The sequence below is a fragment of the Aspergillus oryzae genome, chromosome 8 (assembly GCF_000184455.2).
Source record: "Aspergillus oryzae RIB40 DNA, chromosome 8".
In the NCBI taxonomy this organism is placed as follows: Eukaryota; Fungi; Ascomycota; class Eurotiomycetes; order Eurotiales; family Aspergillaceae; genus Aspergillus; species Aspergillus oryzae.
The window spans coordinates 72,708-94,476 of NC_036442.1; the positions used below are offsets into that span (position 1 = coordinate 72,708).

Here is a 21,769-nt window from a genome sequence, read left to right on the forward strand (position 1 = left end):
TCTTAGTTCAGGAACCATTGGATTGGGAGAAGATGTCGCCACTTTTGCCCACGGCTTACGGAGTAGTGTCGGAGCTTAACTAGTCATTTATTTGTTGGATGGACGGTAGGATCTGAGACAATCAATAGGCTAGCAGCAGCTGAAAACATGACCAACACGACTCCGTTCTCCGATGGTGTACGACGGAGGAAAAGCGAGCACGCAATCTGCAAGTCGATGGAAGTCAATGACTGACATGATCACTCGGGTGGATCTGTGTCCTGATCCTGACGGTCGGAACATAGCGGATCGACAGAGATATGGGATAGGATTGTACTCGGAGACGGCTTGCCGAAGGTTAAGTGAAAGGGTTTGTTACGCTCTCCTATATTATTATTTTTTTCCCCCTCGATTTGTTTTCACACTTCCATGAGAGACCGCAAAAAAAAAAAAAAAAAAAGGATTAGGGTTGAGCGATGACCGGATTGGGACAAAGTTGCCACTAGACTAAATTAAGCGTGTCGGTCACGGGCCGCTTTTCTAGCCGCGCAGCCAATCATCGGCCAGGATTTAGGGCTTCATCCAGCCCTAGTTGGTATAGAGAACAAGTCTCGAACGATCACGAATGCGCTTCCTCCGATAACGCCATTTGCCAAGCAGGTCCGGCGTATGAGAATTCAACCTACCAGATGGACCCGCTGCAATTGCTTGCACGCAACTTGGCTACAGTTAAGCATTGTTGTCTTGCTGTTTCCATGTAAAAGTGGGACGGGTGTTGTCAATGTTACATTTAGCACCGCTTCCGGATCCGGTTGAGGTTTCGGTGGCTTATTGAAAACTCGATCACGTCATTTGGCCTAGTCGATGAGGGCAACGGAATTGATTTTATCTATAACTGAAGTGGCTCGCTGGTGGACATGATGGGTGTGTGGTTCAGCTCGTCCTCTCCGCAAAAACCGTGGCCTGAAAGCCCTCAACGTGTGTTGAAGGTCAGTCGAATCCAGTAACAAGGATCGACGCCATCCAGTATCAATGGTGCTGTCCGCCGTCTCTCGAAAGTTCTCGAGGGCAACGGAGGATCCCTTGGATACTCCCTCACCAGTGACGGACAACGACAGCGATCGGATATCCAATGTGGACAAGAAGTTGGCGTCGGTGGACGAGCGATCGTCCAGCGATGAGGAACACGTGAAGAAGCCCAGCGAGACATATGCTATAGAGCAGGAGACCGAAGAGGATCCAGAGATCGCAGCGCTACCCCGTGAAGTCCGGCAGCTGGTCAGTCTCACCGATGACCCGACCTTACCCACGATTACCTTCCGATATTTCCTCCTGTCGATCATTTTTATCGTTCCCGGGGCTTTTCTGTCTCAGATGAGCCACTTCCGTACAACTCAGGCGCCGTATTCGATCTTTTTTGTCCAGATCGCAACCCACTACGTCGGAAACTTCTTTGCACGCGTGTTTCCAGCCTGGGAGATCCGTGTCCCATTCACAAAATGGTCATTCAACCTCAACCCAGCGCCCTGGAGTGCCAAAGAACATGTGCTGGTTACGTTAACCGCTGCGTCTGGTGCTACGTACAACCTGGGCTATACCCCCATTGCACTTGCAGAGCTCTTCTACGGGGAAAAACTTAATCCGGCAGTTGCAATCTTCTTCATGTTCGCCATTGTTTGGGTTGGGTACGCATTTGCAGCCATCGCGCGCCAGCTACTTCTGTATGATCCCACATACGTCTGGCCACAGGCCCTCATGCAGACCACCCTTTTCGAGACATTCCGGAAGCAAGATGTTTCGTCGCCCCTTGCCCGGCGTCAGCTCAAGATCTTCTTTCTGTCTCTGGTGGGAATGACCTTATGGCAATTCCTCCCCGAGTACGTGTTTCCTTTCACGTCTTCCCTGGCGTTTCTTTGCTGGGTGGCTCCCCACAACCCTGTAGCCAACTTTATTGGCTCCGGTTTAGGGGGAATGGGCTTTCTCAATTTAACCTTCGATTGGTCGAATATCAACTGGAATGGCTCATCGATTCTGCTCACACCCTGGTGGACACAGGTCATTCTGTTCCTGGCGTATGTCGTGAGCTGTTGGGTCCTCCTGCCGGCCGCCAAGTGGGGGAATTTGGGCTCATACAAGCACGGCCTGATGTCGAACTCGCTATTCATGGCAAACGGCACCAAGTATCCGGTTCTAGACGTTTTGACCCCGGACTTTCGCTTGAATCAAACCGCTTACGAAGAACACGGTCTCATGTACATGGGGCTCCACAATGCCTGGGCTACATTCTTCGACTATGCCAAGGTGACCGCAGCAGTTACCTGGATCGCTACATTCGGGTTCTACCAGGTCAAATCGAACCTGAAGAAGGCCATTGCTTCCCGTCGGAAGTCGGAAAAGGCCAAGGGCCAAAATATCAACTATCAGTATCACGATCGTCTAAATGTGCTCCAGAGGCAATACAAGGAGGTGCCCCTGTGGTGGTACGTAGCCCTCTTCATGGCTGGGTTTATCATCCTCCTTGTGGCCACCGCATGTGGATACCTTTGGATCCCAGTCTGGACGTTGTTCGTTGGCCTGGCCACGGCCGGTGTTTTCGTCCTCCCCTTCGGTTGGCTGTACGCAATCTCCAACTATCAGCTCGCGGTGGGAACATTCAACGAGATGCTGTACGGGTACATGGTCCACACGAAAGCAGGCGCGTCTCACCGTCACCCCTGTGGACCGTCCACCTACGGAGCGATCGCTGGCGACGCTTGGTATCGAGCTCAGTACATGCTTCAAGATCAAAAGATCGGACATTATATGCACATTCCACCGCGAACGGTCTTTTTCTCTCAGATCTTTGGAACTGTTCTCGGCATTCCAGTGAATTACGGCGTGATTCGCTGGGTCTTGAACACGAAGGGCAACATCCTCAAGGGTGTTGAGAAGGACCCGCTAAACCAGTGGACAGGTCAATCAATCATAGGTTCTAACACTCTCGGAGTGCAATACGCTGTCATTGGACCTCAGAAAATGTTCGAAAACCCCGAACTGAGGATTCTCCCTTACTCTTTCCTCGTGGGAGCCGTCATCCCCCCAATACTGTACATACTCCACCGCTGCTTCCCACGATTGCGGGTTGACTTGTGGAACGTCACAATCTTTTTCTCTGGTCTGTCGGTCTTCTACGGGAATATCAGCACAGGCTATACTTCGGCCATCATCGGAGGATATGTGGTTATGTACTGGGCGTATCGGCGTCGGTTTGAGACCTGGAAACGGTACAGCTACATGGTTGCCGCCGCCTTCGATGCCGGCTTCAACTTGAACATGTTGTTGATCTTCCTGTTCTTTGGCTCCGGGAAACAAATCAAGATGCCCAATTGGTGGGGCAATAATGCGGACTCTGTTGAGCGTTGCTTCGCATTGTGAATAAAGCCAAGTAGCATTACTTATACTTTTTGTGTATAAAGCATATCTGTGTACATAGCTCTCATCTCTATAATGAACTACCCATCTACTCTCTTAGTGTATTTGTTCTGGAGCAGTCACAGTTCATCTTGTATGTCCATAATCCTATTGCACTTAGTACCTTGTTGAGTCTTTGAATCCGGTTGTTTGGTATCTAGCCATCTGTAACTGTGAGACAGATGCTTACAATGTTGTGGCGGACTTTCCACTAGGTTATTTAATTGTACTCTTGCAAACATGGCTGTTGTTTGTGAAATCAAATTCGGATTCTAATGAATACAGACTTGGTGGTGTCTTCAACCGGACAAAAGCAGCATACGGGTTCATTCTTTCAGCACCTTCAATCTCGCTACATATAGAGCTACATCTAATAGACCTGTCATGCCGTGACAGCGCTAACATATCTATTCAAGCACCTCGTTGGGTAAGTACAACGCCATCGAATCCTCCCAGATACTGTCGGTCAAAATAGTCTTATTCGAGCCGTCTGCGTTCATGACGAAAATTTGACCGTACGGCTGGAAGGTGTTGTCATAGATGGCGGCTTCATCCCGGAAGCCATACATACCACTTGCATACAGAATGCGGCCATCCGCGGTCCATGTCGCATGGGCATCGTTGGCTCCGCTAGACGTGAGCACCTTCAGGTCTGACCCATCCGGACGTATAGTGCACACGTCAAAGTTGGTGTAGCTCGTTCGGCGAGTGAAGACGATCCGCTGCCCATCAGGCGAGTAGAAGGGAAGGTTGTCCCGGGTGGTAGTCAAAACGCGAACACTCTTATCGGTCAAATCCATGATGCGAAGGCCAAACTCAGTACCCCATACACGATAGACCAAGTACCTCCCATCCAACGAATAGCTGGGGAATCCCGCATTGATCGTACCGTTGGTGAGAATCTCATGATATGACCCGTCTGCTTTGGCCCTCGCAATGTATCCCTTACCAGTCGCGCGGGACTGGAACCAAGCTCCGATGCCAAAGGCAATCCATTCCCCATCGGGTGACCAAGAGGGCTGGAATGCGCCGGCGAGGCCCTGGCCGACCTCACTGGAGCTGATGTTGCTTTGGGTCAATGGGTCGAAGACGAGCTTTTGGTCCAATCCGTCTGGTCTCATTGTGACAATGCTAGAGTTACCCAGTTGCTTCTGCGTGATAGCCAGTCGACCTTGTTGTGATAGATCCGGGAACACGTCGGTAAACCGATATTCCCACTCGGGATCCCAGCTGTAGAGTTTCTTCTCCATCGGACGCGCCTCGAACTCCGACTTCTCATAGACAACGGACTTGCCATCCGGCGACCACGACGGCGAGCGCATCGTGCCATTAATTACAGTGCCAGTTGAGCTCTCAGCGGTGTAGTGAATGCCTTCGCTCGATCCGCCCTTGATCAGATAGCCAATATTGTCTGCCGTTACGTATTGTGGCGAGACCTTCACCCCCGTTCCATTTGTATGCTGTATCCGATCCAGTCCAGTGGCGAAGTCGACAGATACAATCTGCGACGTGGCACTGGCGACCGATTCGGGCCGGTGTGCATCCCATGTGTTTTCCGTCGTGATCTCGTAGAAGATGATCCGCGAGCCATCTGGCGACCATCTGGGAGACCCAAGACTCCATCCCTCCCTGGATGCGATTTTCCGAAAGTCCGTTCCATCTGGCCGGATAACATACACTGACAACTCTTGCGTATGCTCCCAGCCAGTGCCATTGCCGTGTCCACGCCATTCCGTGTTGCGATCTGATGAGAACGCAATCCATTCACCATCAGGCGACCAGCTGGGACGGAAGTAGCCATTGGGTTTTGTAGGGTCACCCTTGACTCCCTCCAAGCTGGTGAGGTTTCGTTGTTCGCCCGTCTTCAGGTCCATCACCCAGACATTTGTCGTGTATCCGTTCGCTGTCGAGACCCAGGCCACCTTGCTGGCGTCCGGAGACAGCACACCAGCATCCTCAACGGAGGAGGTTGCCACCAGTTTCTCCAGCCCGGAGCCGTCCGCGCGACAACGGTAGAGGTCCGAGTTACCGTCGCCATTGCGCTCCGAGGTGAAGGTAATCCATTGCCCATCGGGTGAGAAAGAGGCATGGTAGTCGAATCTGGAGTTGTTTCCCAGCAGTTTCCGCTCATTGCTGCCATCGATGTTGGCCACGTACAGCTCCGATGACGATGGTCCAATTCGGTTCATGAGCATAACTCCCTTTTTGCCTGGAGCAGGTAGCCCACGAGCGGAATGGGTACGAGGCAGCATGTCGAGATTTTGCTCCATCGCAAAGTGCATTGCTTTGCGGGCCGTCGCAAAGCTTGAGCCCACAGCAAGGGCCCATATCGTAGAGATAAGCCAGCGCATGATCTTGGCCTCGTATTTTCTCTGGTATTACTGACGATGGAACAATGCTTGAGCCAGGTGGATGGGGTATAGTATTTATGCGAATTACCGGTCTTGCGCCAAGCGGAAAGCCTGCGCTTGTGGATTCAGTGACCAACTAACTAGTGGGCAACTGCATAGTGCGTAATCAAGCGTTATGAAACGGTGGCATATCGGCTGAAGCTTACATTGTACGCCATGATAGGCAACGTCTTCGTCGATCTGGGCAGCGGACTTCCTCTGTACAGACGACGCCAAGACTGCAGAAAATTAATCGATATTAAGATGAGCGGCGAAATGCAACAGTATGCGCAGTTTAGCAGACTCAACCACTGGCTAGTTCACTCGAACAGACAAGGATCTGCATGGTCGTTCAGAAATTTATTCTCCTGGTGGTGATTATCGGATAAGATTATCTTCTCAATCTCCGAGTCTATGCCCTACATGACTACCTCGGCCGAGCTTTGATGAGGGCCTCGATATTATCTCCGAGACAGACCAGTGGACCTGGTGGGGGTTTCAAGACACCTGGTGGCCCAATCTGATAAGAAGAACGACGTGTTGAGCTCTTGGCAAGCAGAGGGATTGATTGATAATTAATTTCCGGCGGCGAAATCCCAACAAGTGCCAGGATTTGAGGCCTTTTTGACCTGGAAAGCTTCTACCGAAGTGATCACAGTGGGACCGGCTCATCAGATAGACGGTAGTGTTGTCGGTTCAAGCCGCCGGGTGGCCCTTTCAATAGTGTAATGGCTTGGACAGTGAGGAGCACGACGTGAAGCCATGGGTGGTCTCTACTTTGGTTGTCATCGTGGGTCCGTAAAGAGTCCCGACTCACCACAGGGTGGAATAAACTGCCTGCAGCTACATAAACGGTCGCATATGCATTGATTGTGTTTTCTTCTATCAGGTACATGTTGACATCCTGAACGCACTCAACCTAACAAGCTTCGATCCTTCCCAGAGATCCAACCTAATCGTCGATTCTCAGCATAGATCAAGCCATATTTGCCTTCCCCTTCCTCCCCATCATGATCCCCCCCTCGCTGACACAGCTCGTATCCAAAACATGCATCCCCAAACGCTTCTCATATGCCTGCTTGCTCTTCTCCGCCGACGTCCGCAACATAAACCACCTCAGGTGCGGCAGCGGTCGCAATACCTCATCCACGCAATCGATTAGCCAGCCTCCAAGACCGTGACCCTGATATTCCGGGAGGATGTACAAGTCAGTCAGATACGCGAAGGTAACATTGTCCGTGATGAGCCGCGCGAATCCGATCTGATCTACACCTTCTATTAACTTTGTTGGACCATGACTTGGGATGCTGTTGCTGTCACCATTCTGGCCAGTGATATTCTGCTTGGCCTTGTACACTCCGAAGCAAAAGGAACCATCAATGATCTGTTTTAGGATATTCTCGGGGTAACTTTTCGTCCAGTACATGAAATCATTGTCGAACGCGGTGTTGATGGCAGACACTGAGAGAAGCGTTTTATCCGTTGATATGATGAACGCATCTTTGGTCCAGGTCTGCGGTTTGATGGGCAACGTCATGACTTAAGGATGGCTGACGAGAGGATGTTTGCCTGTGATTTGAGCTGTGATGAGTGTTTCCGTTTTTCGAAGTCCGTCGTTGTGTGTATAATCTAGACACTCAACTGTTCAGTGAGTTTATCGTCTTGAACTGACAAAGACATGCAGAATATGAGGATGTGCTAAAGCCTGGGATATGCGAGGAAGACACTCTTGTTATATCCTTGTGGGTTGAAGTACGAGATGAGTCACGGCAACTCTTGGCAGTCGATTGCGAATCTAAGACATGCATCGAATGGTAAATATTCATATGTAGAAACTATACGAAGGTATCCGGATCATATCTCTTGACTCTGTATTCTATTCTGTATCGCTGAGTTAAGCTTCTGACATTATCTTAGGGAGCTATGCTTGATGATCGCTGTGGAATGAAGAACCGTAGCTACTGTACACACCTCGGAGATATGCGACGGAGGAGACACAGCTGCGACACTTGCTGAAGGACTGCTCCATCTTTCATTAGCCCCATGAGACTGGAGAGAACTGGTTGGACCGAGGGAAGCACAGCATGTGCTCTCTCGCATGTAACTCCCCGCGTCGAGCAATTCGAGCATGGCTATCCCCGGTCGCACTTCAGCTTCATGGTGCGACAAAGCCGGCGGGATATAAGGATCTATCGCTGTCGCTGTCCCTGCATCTTGGCGACGTAAACCGGGGATTTTCCTTCAAGGCTGGATTAGCATCTTAGGGGACGACGAGGTCAGCTGTTCAGCCCATGTGATCTTGAAAGGGTTAGCCCCGTCCCAAGCCCATCAGTTCCATTGTGGTTCGAGAACAAGAGACGAATGTCAACCGTGTACTCGGAAGAAGCCGAGAATGACCGTCATTTTGGAAAACAACGTGGTAGATGCACTGCCATTTTCAAAGAAGTCCCTCCACTGCTTCACCAGACTACTCGCGGGACAGCGTTCTTCCCGTAGCGCAGGAAGAACATTCGCACTGAATACGGCAAGGTTGCCTGTGGAGACGTCAAGACCCGTATAAAGGAGTGATCTTCGACCATTTGCCTCTTCTTATACTACTTGATGACTCTTGTTGTGACGTCACAATATATTTCAGGAAGTGTTTGTCATACCACATATGAACTCGACAGCGCAATCTAGAGCAATGCTTCTGGAAATCCTACCGAGTTTCTCAAGATTAGCTGACAACTATTGTTGGCGGGACTCTGACGCTGATGGCGATATATTGATGTGTTTGAGGAGCGCGGCGGAAGGGTTTCCGAATAGGGAAGATCCCGACATTGCGTCACAGCCACTGGAATGCAGGTTTTTGTCAACAATTGAATTGATTGTTGATTTCTCAAGGAGTTGAACATCTCTTCCCTCTTGACTACATTTACCTTTGAGAGAAACAAACCTCAAACCCTTGCGGCACCATGTTCAGTTGGTAGGTCATCTCGCCTCAATTCGCTACCTGATACTGATGCGATGGATGCAGGTATCAACGAAGCTTAATCCAGCGCCCCGTCCTGACCCAAAGTTTAACGACGGCGGTATGTAACGCTTCTACTGTCTGCCAATCTAAGTTTCTAGTGACTGACTGAGCGTCCGAAGTGCCTCTTCGCCGTGGGAGACGGTCTAGCGCAGCAAGGGGTAGAGAAGAAAGGCATTGCTCGTCATGATGTAACCCGTACTGCCCGCATGGCACTCTACGGCGGAGGTGAGCCTGACTTGCTTGGATCTAAGGCGTATTACTGAGTTCGTTGCAGCTGTGTTCGGTCCGGTTGCCACAAAATGGTTTCAATTCCTGCAAAACCGAATCAATCTCGGCAGCCCGGGGAAAACCCTCGTGGCTCGCGTGGCCACGGACCAGTTAGTCTGTGCTCCGACCATGATCGGCGTCTTCCTCTCTAGCATGTCCCTGATGGAAGGAGGTGATCCGAGGGAGAAGCTGAAAAAGACGTATTGGGAAGCCCTCCGGACTAACTGGACGATCTGGCCCGCCCTGCAAACCGTGAATCTGTATCTTGTACCGTTGCAGTACCGAGTACTGACGGTCAATGTATTCAATATCGGTATGTAATATGGTAGTCCTTTTTAGAGATCAGTGTATACTAACCGCGCCAGGGTGGAATTGCTTCTTGAGCTTCTTGAACAATGCCGATAATGTCGAGAAAGTCGAGTTTCAAGAGATACCTGCTCTCTGATTGCTCCTGGGCTATTCGACGGCCAAAGGTCTCTAAATTGGTCAACCAGACAATATGCACACAAAACTGGGGTGAGAAAGGGTCGATCATCATTCTCCACTTGCTTTTCCACATCGCTATAGAATGGCGGCATGTTTCCCTTTTGGGAGAGAAGCCGCCTCTCGTCGGAGTTCCTAATTCGGTATTTCCGGCCCTCATCATAGAAATGAGCGTCGCCTCAGAAGCTGTATCATATTCAGTACATTAGCATCAGCAACCAATAGAATGAACTTTAATAGCGATATATGGCTACCCGATTGATTATATATACCTGACATGATTCCTCGTTTTGTTGTACGCTGCGTGAGATATCCTATTTGTCTATCGTATTTCGACTGATTCTGTGGTAATCACAATGTGTCTCTTTTCCCATTCCTTCTAGTCTGGTAGCTTTGAGCGTTATTATATCACCAAGGATTATGTTATGAATGGCAAAAGGAACTAGAACAGTCACCACCTGTCTTACTCGAAGCAGAGAACCATAGTGCCAGTGAATTAAAAGTGATCTGCTAGATTTGAATCGGGGTAAATATCACAAGCTGGAATCTCGGCTTTACAGCGAGGTGTCCTAAATAGTTATCCCTTGGAATAAATTCCATAAGCTCACAAATAATGGACCTCCCAAGTCGTGTCAAGCTCATTGGCGAGTTTCGCGAAATCATCCAGATCCACCACGGTGCCTACTTTGTCGCCTCTTCTGTCAAATCGCGTGGCCAGGTTGATTTCATGATCATGTTTGTCAAAAAGCTGGACTGAGGCTTCCTCTCCATCCTCAATATCCCGAGAAGGCGAATTGTCGAGATTGCTAGGCAAGAGGAATCGGAAGGATGTCGCGCCTTTCTCCTTAGCAGCCCAGACAAAAGCGGTGGACATAAATCCTGGCATGGTCTGATTGGAGAAGAGCCATAGTTTGTCTTCATTTCCATCCTTACCGTAGATCTTGTAAGGATAGTTGTATTTCAGCTGCGAGCCAATGCAGTCAGCCAGGCCTATCCTCCGGGAGCCAACATAGAAGTAAATGGGTGCTAAGACTTGCCTTAGTCTCTGTGGTATCATTAGAGGATTCGACATCAACGTAGAACTTTTGAGGTGTGGAGTCCTTCTTGTTCTCAAACTGTAATTGAGCGGCATCGGTGATAGAGGCAGATAACCTTGAGATGAAATGCAATCTTTTTTTAGTAGTGGGCTTTCCAGCGGTAAGTTCAGAGATATGTTTAGCTGGGAAACATCAGTAAACTGCTGCGCTGGCAGTGTGAACTATGGAGCTCATACCAACTTCGTCTTTCGTGGCTTGCTGCCCTATTGTCACATACTTGTCGACCATCTTGCTCCGCAACTGGAAGCCGATCGTGCCAGGTTTCTGCTCAGTCTTTCCAGGTGCTTCCTTCTTAGAATTCTTATCAAGAATATCTGCAAATATCTGCTTGGTGTCCTGGTATCCCGGAATGGACGAAATTACGTCTTCAATGGCGAGCACACTGGATTGCTATAGGATAACAAAGTTGTCTTAGCATCGGGATCGAAAGGGTGACGTTTGGAACTTACCTTGACAACACGCCAGTTGTAGAATGAACCAACTGTATATGCCCATGCAGGCGGACTAGTTACCGGACAAATAATCAGTGCATGCTAAGATAACAACAGAGAGGGGACGCACTCATTGCAGAGTAGGGTGTCGCCACCCTTCGCTTCCCAACACATGGATTTGTTCGAGGAGCTGTTTTGTGTCGCAGAGCTCGAGTCCTCGGCACTCGATTTACTCACATTGGCGGAAGCCTGCACATATGGCGATTTGAATGATAGTGCAGCTGCAGCTCTCTGAGACTTAGCATGCTCTGCTTTCTCAGCTGAGGTACGGGCGGTAGACTCCTCTGCGGCATGCAGTCTTCCACCAAGTTGGACTCGCATAGCGAACAAGCGACCTATATCCCGTTAGACACTCTACATATGAGAAGAGAGGTGTATGGTGAGGTCAATGGTGTCCAATACCATATTTATTTTTGAAGCTCTCAATATCGGCAGCAGTGCTCACGGCCTTCAAGTCGGCCTTACACTGATTAGAAAGGTCAAGGCTCTGGTGGTCAAAGTCGATGGTAACCCGAGGAAACTGTTGTAGTAGAAATTAATACCTAGGTACATTGATGGTCGAATGTGATACTTACGTTGTATGTAATATTCATCACTTTGTTCTCCTCATTGGAACTGGACGAGTCTGAGGAAGAGCTTGTGTCTCCATAGCTTGCTGATGCACTTGCACTGAACCCAAAAGCACCGCCTTCACTGTAAATATATTTCAGCATCTTGTTGTTCATTTCACGAGAAAGAGTGACCTACATTGCCAGGGATGCGTCAAATTGAGACATAGAACTTGCTGCAACAGCCCGAGACACTGATTTGGTTTCCTCGAATTGTTCAACATATGAGTCATCTTCAATGCGGAAGAATGGAATTCGTAGCAATTGCTGTATGCCTGTTAGAAGGTTGTTGGTATATGAAAGCTTTAGTGAGTGCACGTACCTGCGCGCTAACCGAAGTTTTTGCGCCACTGGCGGATATCTGATAGTCTTGGAACGCGCGCGGCTTCAGAACAAAAGCTACATTGACCCCCCTAAGTATTGAAATTTCTCAAGAGTTTTAGCTCAGAGTAGGGTCATACCGCTATGTATGGAACGTTCCACGAACTTTCCCCCTTTGCTTCCGAGGTCGACGACCCGGTAAGGGTTAAGAAGGCTGTTGTTACGTATAACCACACTCCACTGCTTCTCGGACATGTCCGCAGGGTGTCTAAACAATGATCAGTCCTATGGTATAATGCCCTTTCGCATTTCCACTTACACGATGCTGAATGTTGTGGTAGGATTGACGAAGATATTGTGACTGAAGCTGGTAGGTGCTTGAATAGGCTCAGGCTGTGAGGCCGTTGGTAGCTCTGCAAGCTTTTTCTATGCGGGAGAATCAACATATGTTTTTTACGATATGGTGAAGCTCACATACGTCGGTAGTGACCTTTGCTCCTCTGTCAAGGATTGCTTTGTTGATGACATCCTGGTTGATGATCTTCTCCGAAAGAAGGTAGACTCGATAGGTGTCGGCATTGTCTTCCGATGTTTCCTTACAAGCCATGAGCACATAGCGCTAATTCTGATCAATGGTATGGTGCTACTTACAGCAACCTCACTGGACTAATCCAGGCATTAGCACCGATTCAAACTAGACAGCTTCTGAGACAGTGCTCACCTTCTCGTTCAAAATCTGGAGATATGCCTTGAAATTCGTGATATCCTGCACAACTGCTCCACGTTGGTTGCAGAAAGAGCTCCAAACACTGAAGATAATACTCAGAAATCGAGCTACAGAGTCCTGGGCAGCTTGCTTACAGTCTCGGCTCCAAGATATTCTCTCCAATCAGCAGCTTGCGGATATCCGTGAGCTGCATCTCTTCATCTTTCACATTCTTGAACGGTAGACAGCATTTCTCCTTGATCAGCCTACTCTCCCGACTGTACGAGTAAACATGCAAGATCAGCTGCGGCTCCTTTTTGTCGTCTAGCTGGGGTTAGCTGCGGATATCACGGTCAATGGATGTCACGTCTGAGGGACGAACTGGCAATGATGTCCAAAATACCCTTTGGAATTTCTCCAACAGCGGTTACTGCCTCCTGAACATCACCTGCAGCGACTCCAGTCTTATCTTGAACGACCCCATGGATACCCTTGAAGAGACCGGCCATTTTGGTTACTACAGTCGGCTGGATTGGTAAATGAGGTAAAAGCAAGAAGGTTTTGAAGCAAGGGAATTGTATGCCAGGGTTGAGCAGGTGTAGTTTGAATTGAAAATTGGGCTTGAGGAAGGAATCCTCCCGTCATTTATAGGAGAGTTTCAGTACTTTGGTGAAAGCTTCTGTGCAGTAATACTTGAGTACCTTATGCGGGACACACATATTGATGTTGCACGGAAGCTGCATTCTTCCAGGTAAATCGAGTGGAGTTGTCGCTGTCTACTTGTTGATTGACTCCACTTGAGAAAGCATGCATTGCGTCGCGTTGACATTTTGGCGATGGCAAGACACAAGGCTAATAGGAGAGAAACCTGGAAAGTACCATTCAGAGTTGCTTCAAGTGCAAGGATTGCTGCATGAATCTGCCAGGCTATAGCGTCTCGTTTGTTCCAGGCTTCTGTGAAATTGACTAATCCTCACATAATGTGCCCATTATGCATCTTTCCCAGACGATCTGAACGGGTGTATGGTTTAATACATCAGATTTCCCAAGATATGATTGCGGAAAATCTTGATATTAGCATGATGTTTTGATCAAAACTGCATAGTCAGAACTTGAGATCCACGATTGTGTTGGCAGTCGGTCGAGCATCTCGGCCCTAGACCTCGGAGTTGCCCGACACCCTTGTTCTAATAATACCTCGTACTATAGTTAGACGATGCAGGCATGCTCAGCTGAGGGGTTCTCATGTCTTATTTTCAGCTACTGTGGATCATACCACGGTGGGGTAAACAAGTTTTTCGTAGAGGAAGTGGCAAATTGGGTTGTGATAAAATGTTGAAAAGAGACGCGACCGCGGTGAAAATTGCTATCGGATTTCCTTTCAACGTGGAATTTTGATAGTATGTTCTCAATCAGTAATTCAAGCTGTCAGATCATGGTTTTGAGGCCTTCTAGCCTAACAATGCGGTCGTAGAGATTGCATCCATGCGGGTCTGCACGAGTCACAGGTCTGGCTGCCAAAGAGCGACGTCATGCAAAGGTCCCTTGCATTCATCCATCTAGGGTGTCACAAACTCGCGCATCTCGGGCAATACGTGGCGTAGACCTGTAGGGACGCGGTGGCTACACTCTCCAGAGCAGCGCTAAGTTGTACGGCCATAATCACGATAGTCCTGCCTATGGCGGCCTTGACGGACCTAGTTGAGTTAAGAAAGGCTTGGATAAACGCAAAGCCAGTTTGGGACGCCATGGCCTTCATCAATATCGCCAATATAGAAGGCAACTGTGACGATCATACCAAGCCGGTGGAGCCATTAGGAATCAAGGTCCACATCATGCCCAAGGGAAGGCTTCGGGAAGCGCCACAAATTTCCTCTGCTGCTTTACGTCAGTATAACTCCACTTCAGTATAGCTATGTCGGGAAGCAAGTTTCAAGGAAGACTTCCACATATGGAGAGATACGGAGCCAGTATCGAATTCTAACGAGCACATACCGATCAAGACAAACCATTGGAGCCCCTCCATGATCCTCGATTGCGCCGAATACCTCCGAAGCTGCAGGCCGTGATGATGAGACCCACAATGGTTTGAGGTTCCTAAAGAAACTAAACCCTTGGCTGACGAGAATCATTCCTTCAATCAACGGCAAAATTGTAGGGGAGAAGGGATCTTCACTATCTGTAATCTGCCACCAACCCCTGCTGGTGGAGGCCACAGTGGTGGGACCTACTGTGCATAGACTTCCCCATCGATATTTCCGGTTAGTCCTGGTCCTTGAATTGGGAAGTCATCTCCCTGTGTTGAAGCCTGAAGCCATATCAGATGGTTTTTTCCTAGTATACGAAGTATGATGGATGCATGTTTGTGCTGAATTCGCTTTGACTGGCATACAATCACACTACATTCTAATGGCAAACTTTAACTATCCCAAGGAATTAACAGCGGGTCAGTAAGCTCGAATATCTTCATTTGATTGATCTCCTCGATAGACAATGGCGCCCATAGGGAGGAAGAGTAGTCTGGAAGTGGTGTCGGTTGCCGAGGTCCAGCTAATGAATGATTGTCGGCGATTGTTGGAGTAGCCTGAGGTATTGGGCTTTCCATGCGGTCTCCACTGAGCTGTATCCAGGAGCACAATTCACCCTGGCCTCCTAATGTTCGCGTACAAAGATAGTGAAGATAGGACGATGTCTGGCGAAGGGATTCTATAGTGTCTGTCGTAGAGGGCGACCTTGGTCTCCCAGAACCTACTCTTTCGTCCAGGTACGCAGCTGATCTCGACAGAAGAGTAATGGCGATATGAATGAATTTGGGGAGGGTATCTGGTTCTGATGAAATACCAGGCGACTGGATTGGATTTTGAAACCACCGGTCGTAGAGAAGCATCAGTCCACTCTGGAAAATGAGATGGTGACCAGATGGCCATATGCCGGGTACGAATGACGCATCTGAGGCTAATTCGAATGCTAGGATGAGGTGTGTCGTTGCTTCCTTGCAAGCGCGCAGACTATCGGCGAATTGTGGTTCTTGTTGACCAAAGGTCAATGCGGGACGGTGGATAAGCATGGTGGCTAGTTCTCCAAGGATGAATAACCATAGAGAAATAAAATCATGGAGGCCAACAGACTTGTAGGCAGTGGTAGTATTTTCTATGTTATGCAATATCATCTGAATAAGTTCACTAGTGCGTGCGATGTTGGGTAAACTTGATTGAACATCTTGTTTCCAGACATCAAGTTCGCGTTGAAGTCGATGGATCTTGTCTACTCCACCTCTTCGGTTGGTCGTTGTATACATTTGTTCTAGACATCTGGACAGAATTTGTGCGAGATTCACATACTGGAGAAATGGTTCGATATGGGTAGTTTCTCCAGGTAACGGATACGACAGCTGATCGCTATGCATGTCATCATAGTCGGTATTGGTAGGGAGATCGGTATCTGTGTCTGCTGCTTGTATGTTTCTGGGTAGACCATATAAGATGCTTGATTGTCTACAAAGGTTTAATATCAGTATCTTGTATATTCTAACACCCAGGGGTGAAGGGTTTTCATACACGTCAAGCACATATACAGACCACCATAACCGCCTTCGCAACTCACTTTCACCGGGTGTGTGTTTGAATCGTCTGGTGTGTCGATGAAGTCCGAGCGACTGCGCTAGCCTTACGATCATACCACAGGTCCGTATTGCTAATGAGTGCTGCGATGTCATCTGCAGATAGAGAAGGTAAAGAATTAAGCCTTGGAGACTGGAAATATCTCCTCGGCAAGGCATCTGGCCAAGTAGGTTGCTCAGTATGGTGTCCAGGTGATAAGGCAAGGGCACTATTTCAGTTGCGGCAGTACTGCTATCGACGTTGTCAAGCGCCATTAAGGCATACACCTGAAGGAGAAATGGTATCCTGAGATGCGGTTCAAGAGGTGTGGTCCACACATCATTAATCGTAGCATCAAAAGTGTCGAGGAACTGTTTTGACAACAATACAGGATATAGAATTCCCCAACATTGTTGGTACTTGTCAAATGCCTTGCGGACAGCAACCACCCCAACATTACGGAGGTGATTACGTAGGGGCTCAAAGATATTGCTCGAAGTGAGTTGACCGTTCTCCAAACAACTTGCAATGCTTATGTTTTGTTCCAAAGCCACGGGCAATTCTTTATGCCGCAGGATGTGCAGGCGAAACAAACATTCGGGAAAATGCTCCTGGGAAGAGAAAGTAGTCTGATATAGCTGCTGAGCCGAGAGAACAAAATGAACTCCTGTCGTAGAACCTGCAAAGAACTCAGAGTTGCCATCACCCAAGACCAGTCGTCCAAGGTGTGCCACCACGGAGCCATTACCGGCTCTCTCACCTCCATGCTGGGTGTAGCCACCAGGGCGAGATGCTGTAAGAAGCTCCCTCAGATGTTCGATCTCTTTGTTCTGCGACACAATAGTCTCCTGGAGCCCCTTTTCTCGTGCTGAGAAAAGTTGCAGCTGGGCTCGAGCTGACTCCAGCTCTTGCCTGAGTTGTTGGATGAGTTCTTCGGTGGGTTCAATGTACCTAACACATGATTAGGAGGAAGATCCAAGAGTAATAATCGAAGTGTATACCCTCGTGGTGTGGTTCTCCGTCTCAGTTGGACAGACACTGAGCATTCAGCACCGGCTCTCTCGCATTTCCCACACTTGAATGAGTGACCGAGTGAGCCGAGGTAGACGCAAACAGTGGCAACGAGAAACAGACCTTCGGTCGGCGTCCATCACACTTGACTCTTTTCCTGAAAGTCCCGTCAGACCTCCCATAACACCATTGAATTCTTCTCTGTTGTGCTTACACGCGGCACCGATCGCTAGGTGAAGGAAGGCAAGGTCAGTGTTGGTGTTGCAGAGGGATTCACCCACTTGCATGCAGAAGAACCCCGCTTACCAAACCTGGGCTGGCCGTCTTTCGGCCATTCTTTGCAGCAGATGTCACAAGGATGTTACAACCTGACTGCGATCGTCAAATTACCGACATTGGTCGAGGAGGTTTAGGATGGTGGGGATGGCACGGACTAAGGGCACCGGGATAAACGGCTATTCCGGCGTGGGGGTTTTATGGTGGACCCAGGCATCCATAGCTTCACGCCTGAGGCCGCACTGAATGACCTGGCCAAGATTGGGAATGGATCGTCCAAGACTCTCTTCTCTATACTGGTTGTTTGCATTTGCATCTCTTTTCAGGATTCTACCAAATCATATCTATTTTTCGTTTACCACCCCAACTCCCATACTCTGTAATACATGCCCATTCATTCTTACACATTTTCTTCGTGCCTGATCTCCCCCTTCTCATGCTCCAAGACGTGCTCCAGTGCCAGGTGAGGATTTTCCCTCGCATACCGGACAGTGGAAAAGACCGACGGACTATTCCGAAAAATGAGGTCAATTTCTTCGAGCGATCTACCCATGGTCTGTGTTGATATGTCAGTCTTACATCCCACCGAACACAGGGAAGAGTTGATTCACCTCGGGATAAAAGAAGTAGACGGAGATCGGGATGCAGAATCCAATACAGGTAAACACAATGTAGTATTGATACCCGATTGTGTTGATCGCTACGGGGGTAATCATCGTGACAGCGAAGTTCCTGAACGCATTGTTAGCATCGGAAATACATCATATCAGCAATATACATACCACAGCCAATGGTTAGCGGTGGATATACTCGACATGGCTACTCTCAGCTTCGTGGGCGCAACCTCGGTACAGTAAAGGAAATTGGCACCTAAGAAACCAATCGGGATGAAGAAATTAAATAAGAAAATGAAGAAGACACTGGAGACTTGTGCGCCAAAATTCGAATGTGGAAACGATGTCGCGACGGCGAGCCCCATCATGCAAGTCGCCATTCCTGTGCCGCTCACCATGAGCACAAACCGTCGTCCAAATCGATCGATGGCAAAGAAGCCAGCAAAGCAGGAGAGAAGCTTCCAGGTCAAAGTACCTCCAGATAGGATTCGAGATGTCTCAGAGTCCATGCGAAGACCCTCCTGGAAGATGACCGTGGAATAGACGGATATCAGGTTACCCCCAGACATTTGTTGATAAAATTGCAACAAGATACACAAGCAAAAGCGATAGAGAAGTCGGTCCTGTCCCATCTTGAGCATATCACCAAGCGATGCCGCGGTGCGGCCGGACTGTTCCAAAGACCGTTCGATTGCGGATAATTCATCAATTATGCTCGCGTCATCGTCTGAGAGCCCCTTCAGCGCGGCAAGGGTGCTTCGCGCTTCCTGCATGCGGCCTTGTTGAGACAGCCATCGTGGGGACTCTGGCATTGCCAAAATAGCAAGGCTTAAGAGAAGCGAAAAGAAGATTGGGATGGCAATAGGTGCCCGCCAAGATGCTGACCCAGTTTTGACTTGGTAAAATCCTAAGTTGATCCAAGCCTGAAGGATATATCCAATTGAGATGAAAAGCCCATCGAGAACAACGTGCTTTCCGCGGTTCGAGGAGCTAGAGCATTCGCTCTGCCAGGTAGGCACTGTACCACTCAACATCCCCACGCCAGCACCTAAGATCACTCGACCGATGATGAGCTGAGCTAGTTGGAACGAAGATGCTTCGAGGACCTCCCCCACCACGGTGAGGATGGCCCCTGCAAGTATTACTATACGACGCCCAAACCTGTCGCTGGTATATGAACAGGAAAGGCATCCAAACAGTGCTCCTAGTGTAAAGGTTGCCACCACAACGCCCTGTATCGTAGCATTTGAGCTCTTCTGTTCTCCTTCCGTGTGCACGGTGTCGATCCGAGGAAAGTGATTCGTGAAATCCGTTACCGAAACCAATCCACCCAGGTTAGATTGATTGTATCCGAATAGAATGAAAGCAGGACAAACGATTAGAAGAAGCTGTGCTAAGTTAAGAGCGCTTCCACAAAGGCCCATGAATGATGATGGTCTCATACTTGATACAAGATCTCGGCAGAGCGGAATAGGATCAGTTCAGAAAATCTGGGGAGAAAGCTGCCTTCTTTAGGATTGATCCGATATTCATACCTCTTTTATATAGTTCACTACATTCTGCCGTAGGCCTCGTGTCTGGGGTTGTGGGGATATCAGCTGATCCGGGGTACAGACTTTCTGGGGGTCGGAATTAAGCTCTAATCCGAAGGCGCATCCTGACTGTTCGTGGAATAAGAACCTAACCCTTCTCGCCCCGACAACAAAGCATTATGATTACATGGCCATACGCCTCAGTACATGGTCATTTGAAGGCAGTGCTTACGCTACCCGATATTACATCTTTACACCATGGTTACTGCATGCCATATGGGAATCTCTTGGAACATCGAACCCATGGGGATCCCCTTATTGTGCGATTATGCTATTCTTCACACTTTGTTGCTAGCGACATCTACATTGGCACCATGACCATACGCGAGAGATTGACATACATAAAATAGCTTCATTTTGTTTGACTATCTCTGCTTACATCGCCTTCAGTCCCGCTTTCCCCTCGGCGACTCTTTTCAAAACGTCATCAACCATCAGCTGGCCAGAGCCGAGATAACTCAATGGATCACACAGCTGGGTCAGCTTGGCTTCATTGAAATGCTCCGATACCTCTGTATTCTCCTTTAGCACATCTAATAGGACTCGATCGTGCTCAATGGCTGATTTGCAGGCCTCATAGACCACGTCGTGTGCTCGTTGTCGGCCAACGAACGGCGCCAACCCCATCATCACAGCCTCCCCGACAATCAGCCCCCTTGTGGAATGAAGGTTTTTCTCCATGGATTCTTCTTTCACACACAGTCCTGATAAAGCAAAAGTTGTTTGATACAATGCGCCAACTGCGTATGTAAAGGACTCCGGAATTGCCACCCACTCCAAATGCCACGGCCCGGACGCACGTTCAAAGTCGACAACCATAGCATCTAACCCCAAGGATGCATTGGCTCGAAGAAGCTTGCTAGTTGCAAGAATGATCTCACTGGAAATGGGATTCCGCTTCTGTGGCATGGTTGAGGAGGCGCCGCGATGAGGGACGAAAGGCTCTGCCACCTCGTCTAGCTCATTGGACGACATGACAATGATATCTAAAGCAATCTTGCCCAGTGTGCCGCCTATTAGCGCCAGAAAATTGAGAACCTCTGCAATGTTGTCGCGAGCGACATGCCATGTGATCATCGGGTCTTCCAGCTCAAGTTCTTTGGCTAGCTGTGCTCGCACAAGAATCCCGGTCCGGTCACTCCCTAGGGAAGCCAGAGTACCCGCTGCACCACCAAATTGTACTAAGAGGCATCGACGTTCGATTTGACGAAGCCGGTCTCGGTGTCTCAGGATACTGGATAGATAGACGGCACACTTGTAGCCAAAGGTGCAAGGTAGGGCATGTTGCAAGTGCGTACGGCCGGCCATTGGACTGAAGACAGCGGAATCAGTACCACGCCAGGGTGCGTTCGATGCGCAACTTACGTATCACGGTATTTTTCAGCCATTACTTGCAAAATATCAATGAGTTTGTTCAGGTCTCGTTTAACCAAGTCCAAGCCTCTTTTGATCTGAAGCATGCTGGCATTGTCCATGACATCTTGCGTGGTGGCACCCCAATGGATATATTTCGCCAGGTCTTCAGGAGTGTTCTCCACCAACTGCATCACCAAAGGTAGAACAGGATATCCGACAATTTCTGTTTCTCGCGACAGCCTGTCAAAGCTATTTAATATTGTAAGTCAATGCTCGATCCTTCCACAACGATTGCATGTCGCTGTCCACGTACTCAAGTTCGATATTACCAAGAACTGAGGTGATCGCATCGCCGACGTCTGCTGGAATAGCATTGACTTTGGACTCTGCCCGAGCCAGAGCGGCTTCGGTTTGTACAAGGAACTTTGCATACGCTTCATCTGTGAAGATTTCACGGACCTCTTCTGTGCCAAAGAGGTTCCGGAAAATTCGAGAGTCGAGAGCAGAGATAGACAT

At 48.9% G+C, this 21,769-nt stretch overlaps 10 protein-coding genes across 10 annotated transcripts; 1 reads left to right on the forward strand and 9 right to left on the reverse strand.

Moving 5' to 3' along the window:
• Positions 1-1,011: 1,011 nt before the first annotated feature.
• Positions 1,012-3,393, forward strand: AO090103000479 (OPT family oligopeptide transporter; the record flags this gene model as incomplete). Its single annotated transcript, XM_001826980.3, has 1 exon — positions 1,012-3,393. One exon carries the CDS (start codon positions 1,012-1,014, stop codon positions 3,391-3,393), a length of 2,382 nt encoding a protein of 793 aa, XP_001827032.1.
• A 443-nt stretch (positions 3,394-3,836) lies between these two features.
• On the reverse strand, positions 3,837-5,780 carry AO090103000478 (TolB family protein; the record flags this gene model as incomplete). The annotated part of the gene is made up of 1 exon (XM_001826979.1): positions 3,837-5,780. The coding sequence occupies one exon, from the start codon at positions 5,778-5,780 to the stop codon at positions 3,837-3,839; it is 1,944 nt and encodes a 647-aa protein (XP_001827031.1).
• A 1,015-nt stretch (positions 5,781-6,795) lies between these two features.
• On the reverse strand, positions 6,796-7,356 carry AO090103000477 (GNAT family N-acetyltransferase; the record flags this gene model as incomplete). The annotated part of the gene is made up of 1 exon (XM_001826978.1): positions 6,796-7,356. One exon carries the CDS (start codon positions 7,354-7,356, stop codon positions 6,796-6,798), a length of 561 nt encoding a protein of 186 aa, XP_001827030.1.
• A 2,830-nt stretch (positions 7,357-10,186) lies between these two features.
• AO090103000474 (uncharacterized protein) lies at positions 10,187-10,714 on the reverse strand (the record flags this gene model as incomplete). The annotated part of the gene is made up of 1 exon (XM_023233260.1): positions 10,187-10,714. One exon carries the CDS (start codon positions 10,712-10,714, stop codon positions 10,187-10,189), a length of 528 nt encoding a protein of 175 aa, XP_023093981.1.
• A 998-nt stretch (positions 10,715-11,712) lies between these two features.
• Positions 11,713-12,354, reverse strand: AO090103000472 (uncharacterized protein; the record flags this gene model as incomplete). The annotated part of the gene is made up of 3 exons (XM_023233261.1): positions 11,713-11,863; positions 11,918-12,107; positions 12,240-12,354. The coding sequence occupies 3 exons, from the start codon at positions 12,352-12,354 to the stop codon at positions 11,713-11,715; spliced, it is 456 nt and encodes a 151-aa protein (XP_023093980.1).
• A 215-nt stretch (positions 12,355-12,569) lies between these two features.
• Positions 12,570-13,314, reverse strand: AO090103000471 (uncharacterized protein; the record flags this gene model as incomplete). The annotated part of the gene is made up of 5 exons (XM_023233262.1): positions 12,570-12,599; positions 12,700-12,765; positions 12,821-12,908; positions 12,961-13,129; positions 13,188-13,314. The coding sequence occupies 5 exons, from the start codon at positions 13,312-13,314 to the stop codon at positions 12,570-12,572; spliced, it is 480 nt and encodes a 159-aa protein (XP_023093979.1).
• Positions 13,315-15,252: 1,938 nt separating this feature from the next.
• On the reverse strand, positions 15,253-15,872 carry AO090103000470 (fungal specific transcription factor domain-containing protein; the record flags this gene model as incomplete). Its single annotated transcript, XM_023233263.1, has 2 exons — positions 15,253-15,425; positions 15,473-15,872. The coding sequence occupies 2 exons, from the start codon at positions 15,870-15,872 to the stop codon at positions 15,253-15,255; spliced, it is 573 nt and encodes a 190-aa protein (XP_023093978.1).
• A 197-nt stretch (positions 15,873-16,069) lies between these two features.
• AO090103000469 (fungal specific transcription factor domain-containing protein) lies at positions 16,070-17,750 on the reverse strand (the record flags this gene model as incomplete). The annotated part of the gene is made up of 4 exons (XM_023233264.1): positions 16,070-16,080; positions 16,147-16,299; positions 16,409-17,355; positions 17,722-17,750. 4 exons carry the CDS (start codon positions 17,748-17,750, stop codon positions 16,070-16,072), a joined length of 1,140 nt encoding a protein of 379 aa, XP_023093977.1.
• Positions 17,751-17,870: 120 nt separating this feature from the next.
• On the reverse strand, positions 17,871-19,747 carry AO090103000468 (uncharacterized protein; the record flags this gene model as incomplete). Its single annotated transcript, XM_023233265.1, has 4 exons — positions 17,871-17,982; positions 18,096-18,247; positions 18,303-18,423; positions 18,474-19,747. The coding sequence occupies 4 exons, from the start codon at positions 19,745-19,747 to the stop codon at positions 17,871-17,873; spliced, it is 1,659 nt and encodes a 552-aa protein (XP_023093976.1).
• A 525-nt stretch (positions 19,748-20,272) lies between these two features.
• On the reverse strand, positions 20,273-21,769 carry AO090103000467 (class-II fumarase/aspartase family protein; the record flags this gene model as incomplete). The annotated part of the gene is made up of 3 exons (XM_001826971.1): positions 20,273-21,209; positions 21,263-21,502; positions 21,567-21,769. 3 exons carry the CDS (start codon positions 21,767-21,769, stop codon positions 20,273-20,275), a joined length of 1,380 nt encoding a protein of 459 aa, XP_001827023.1.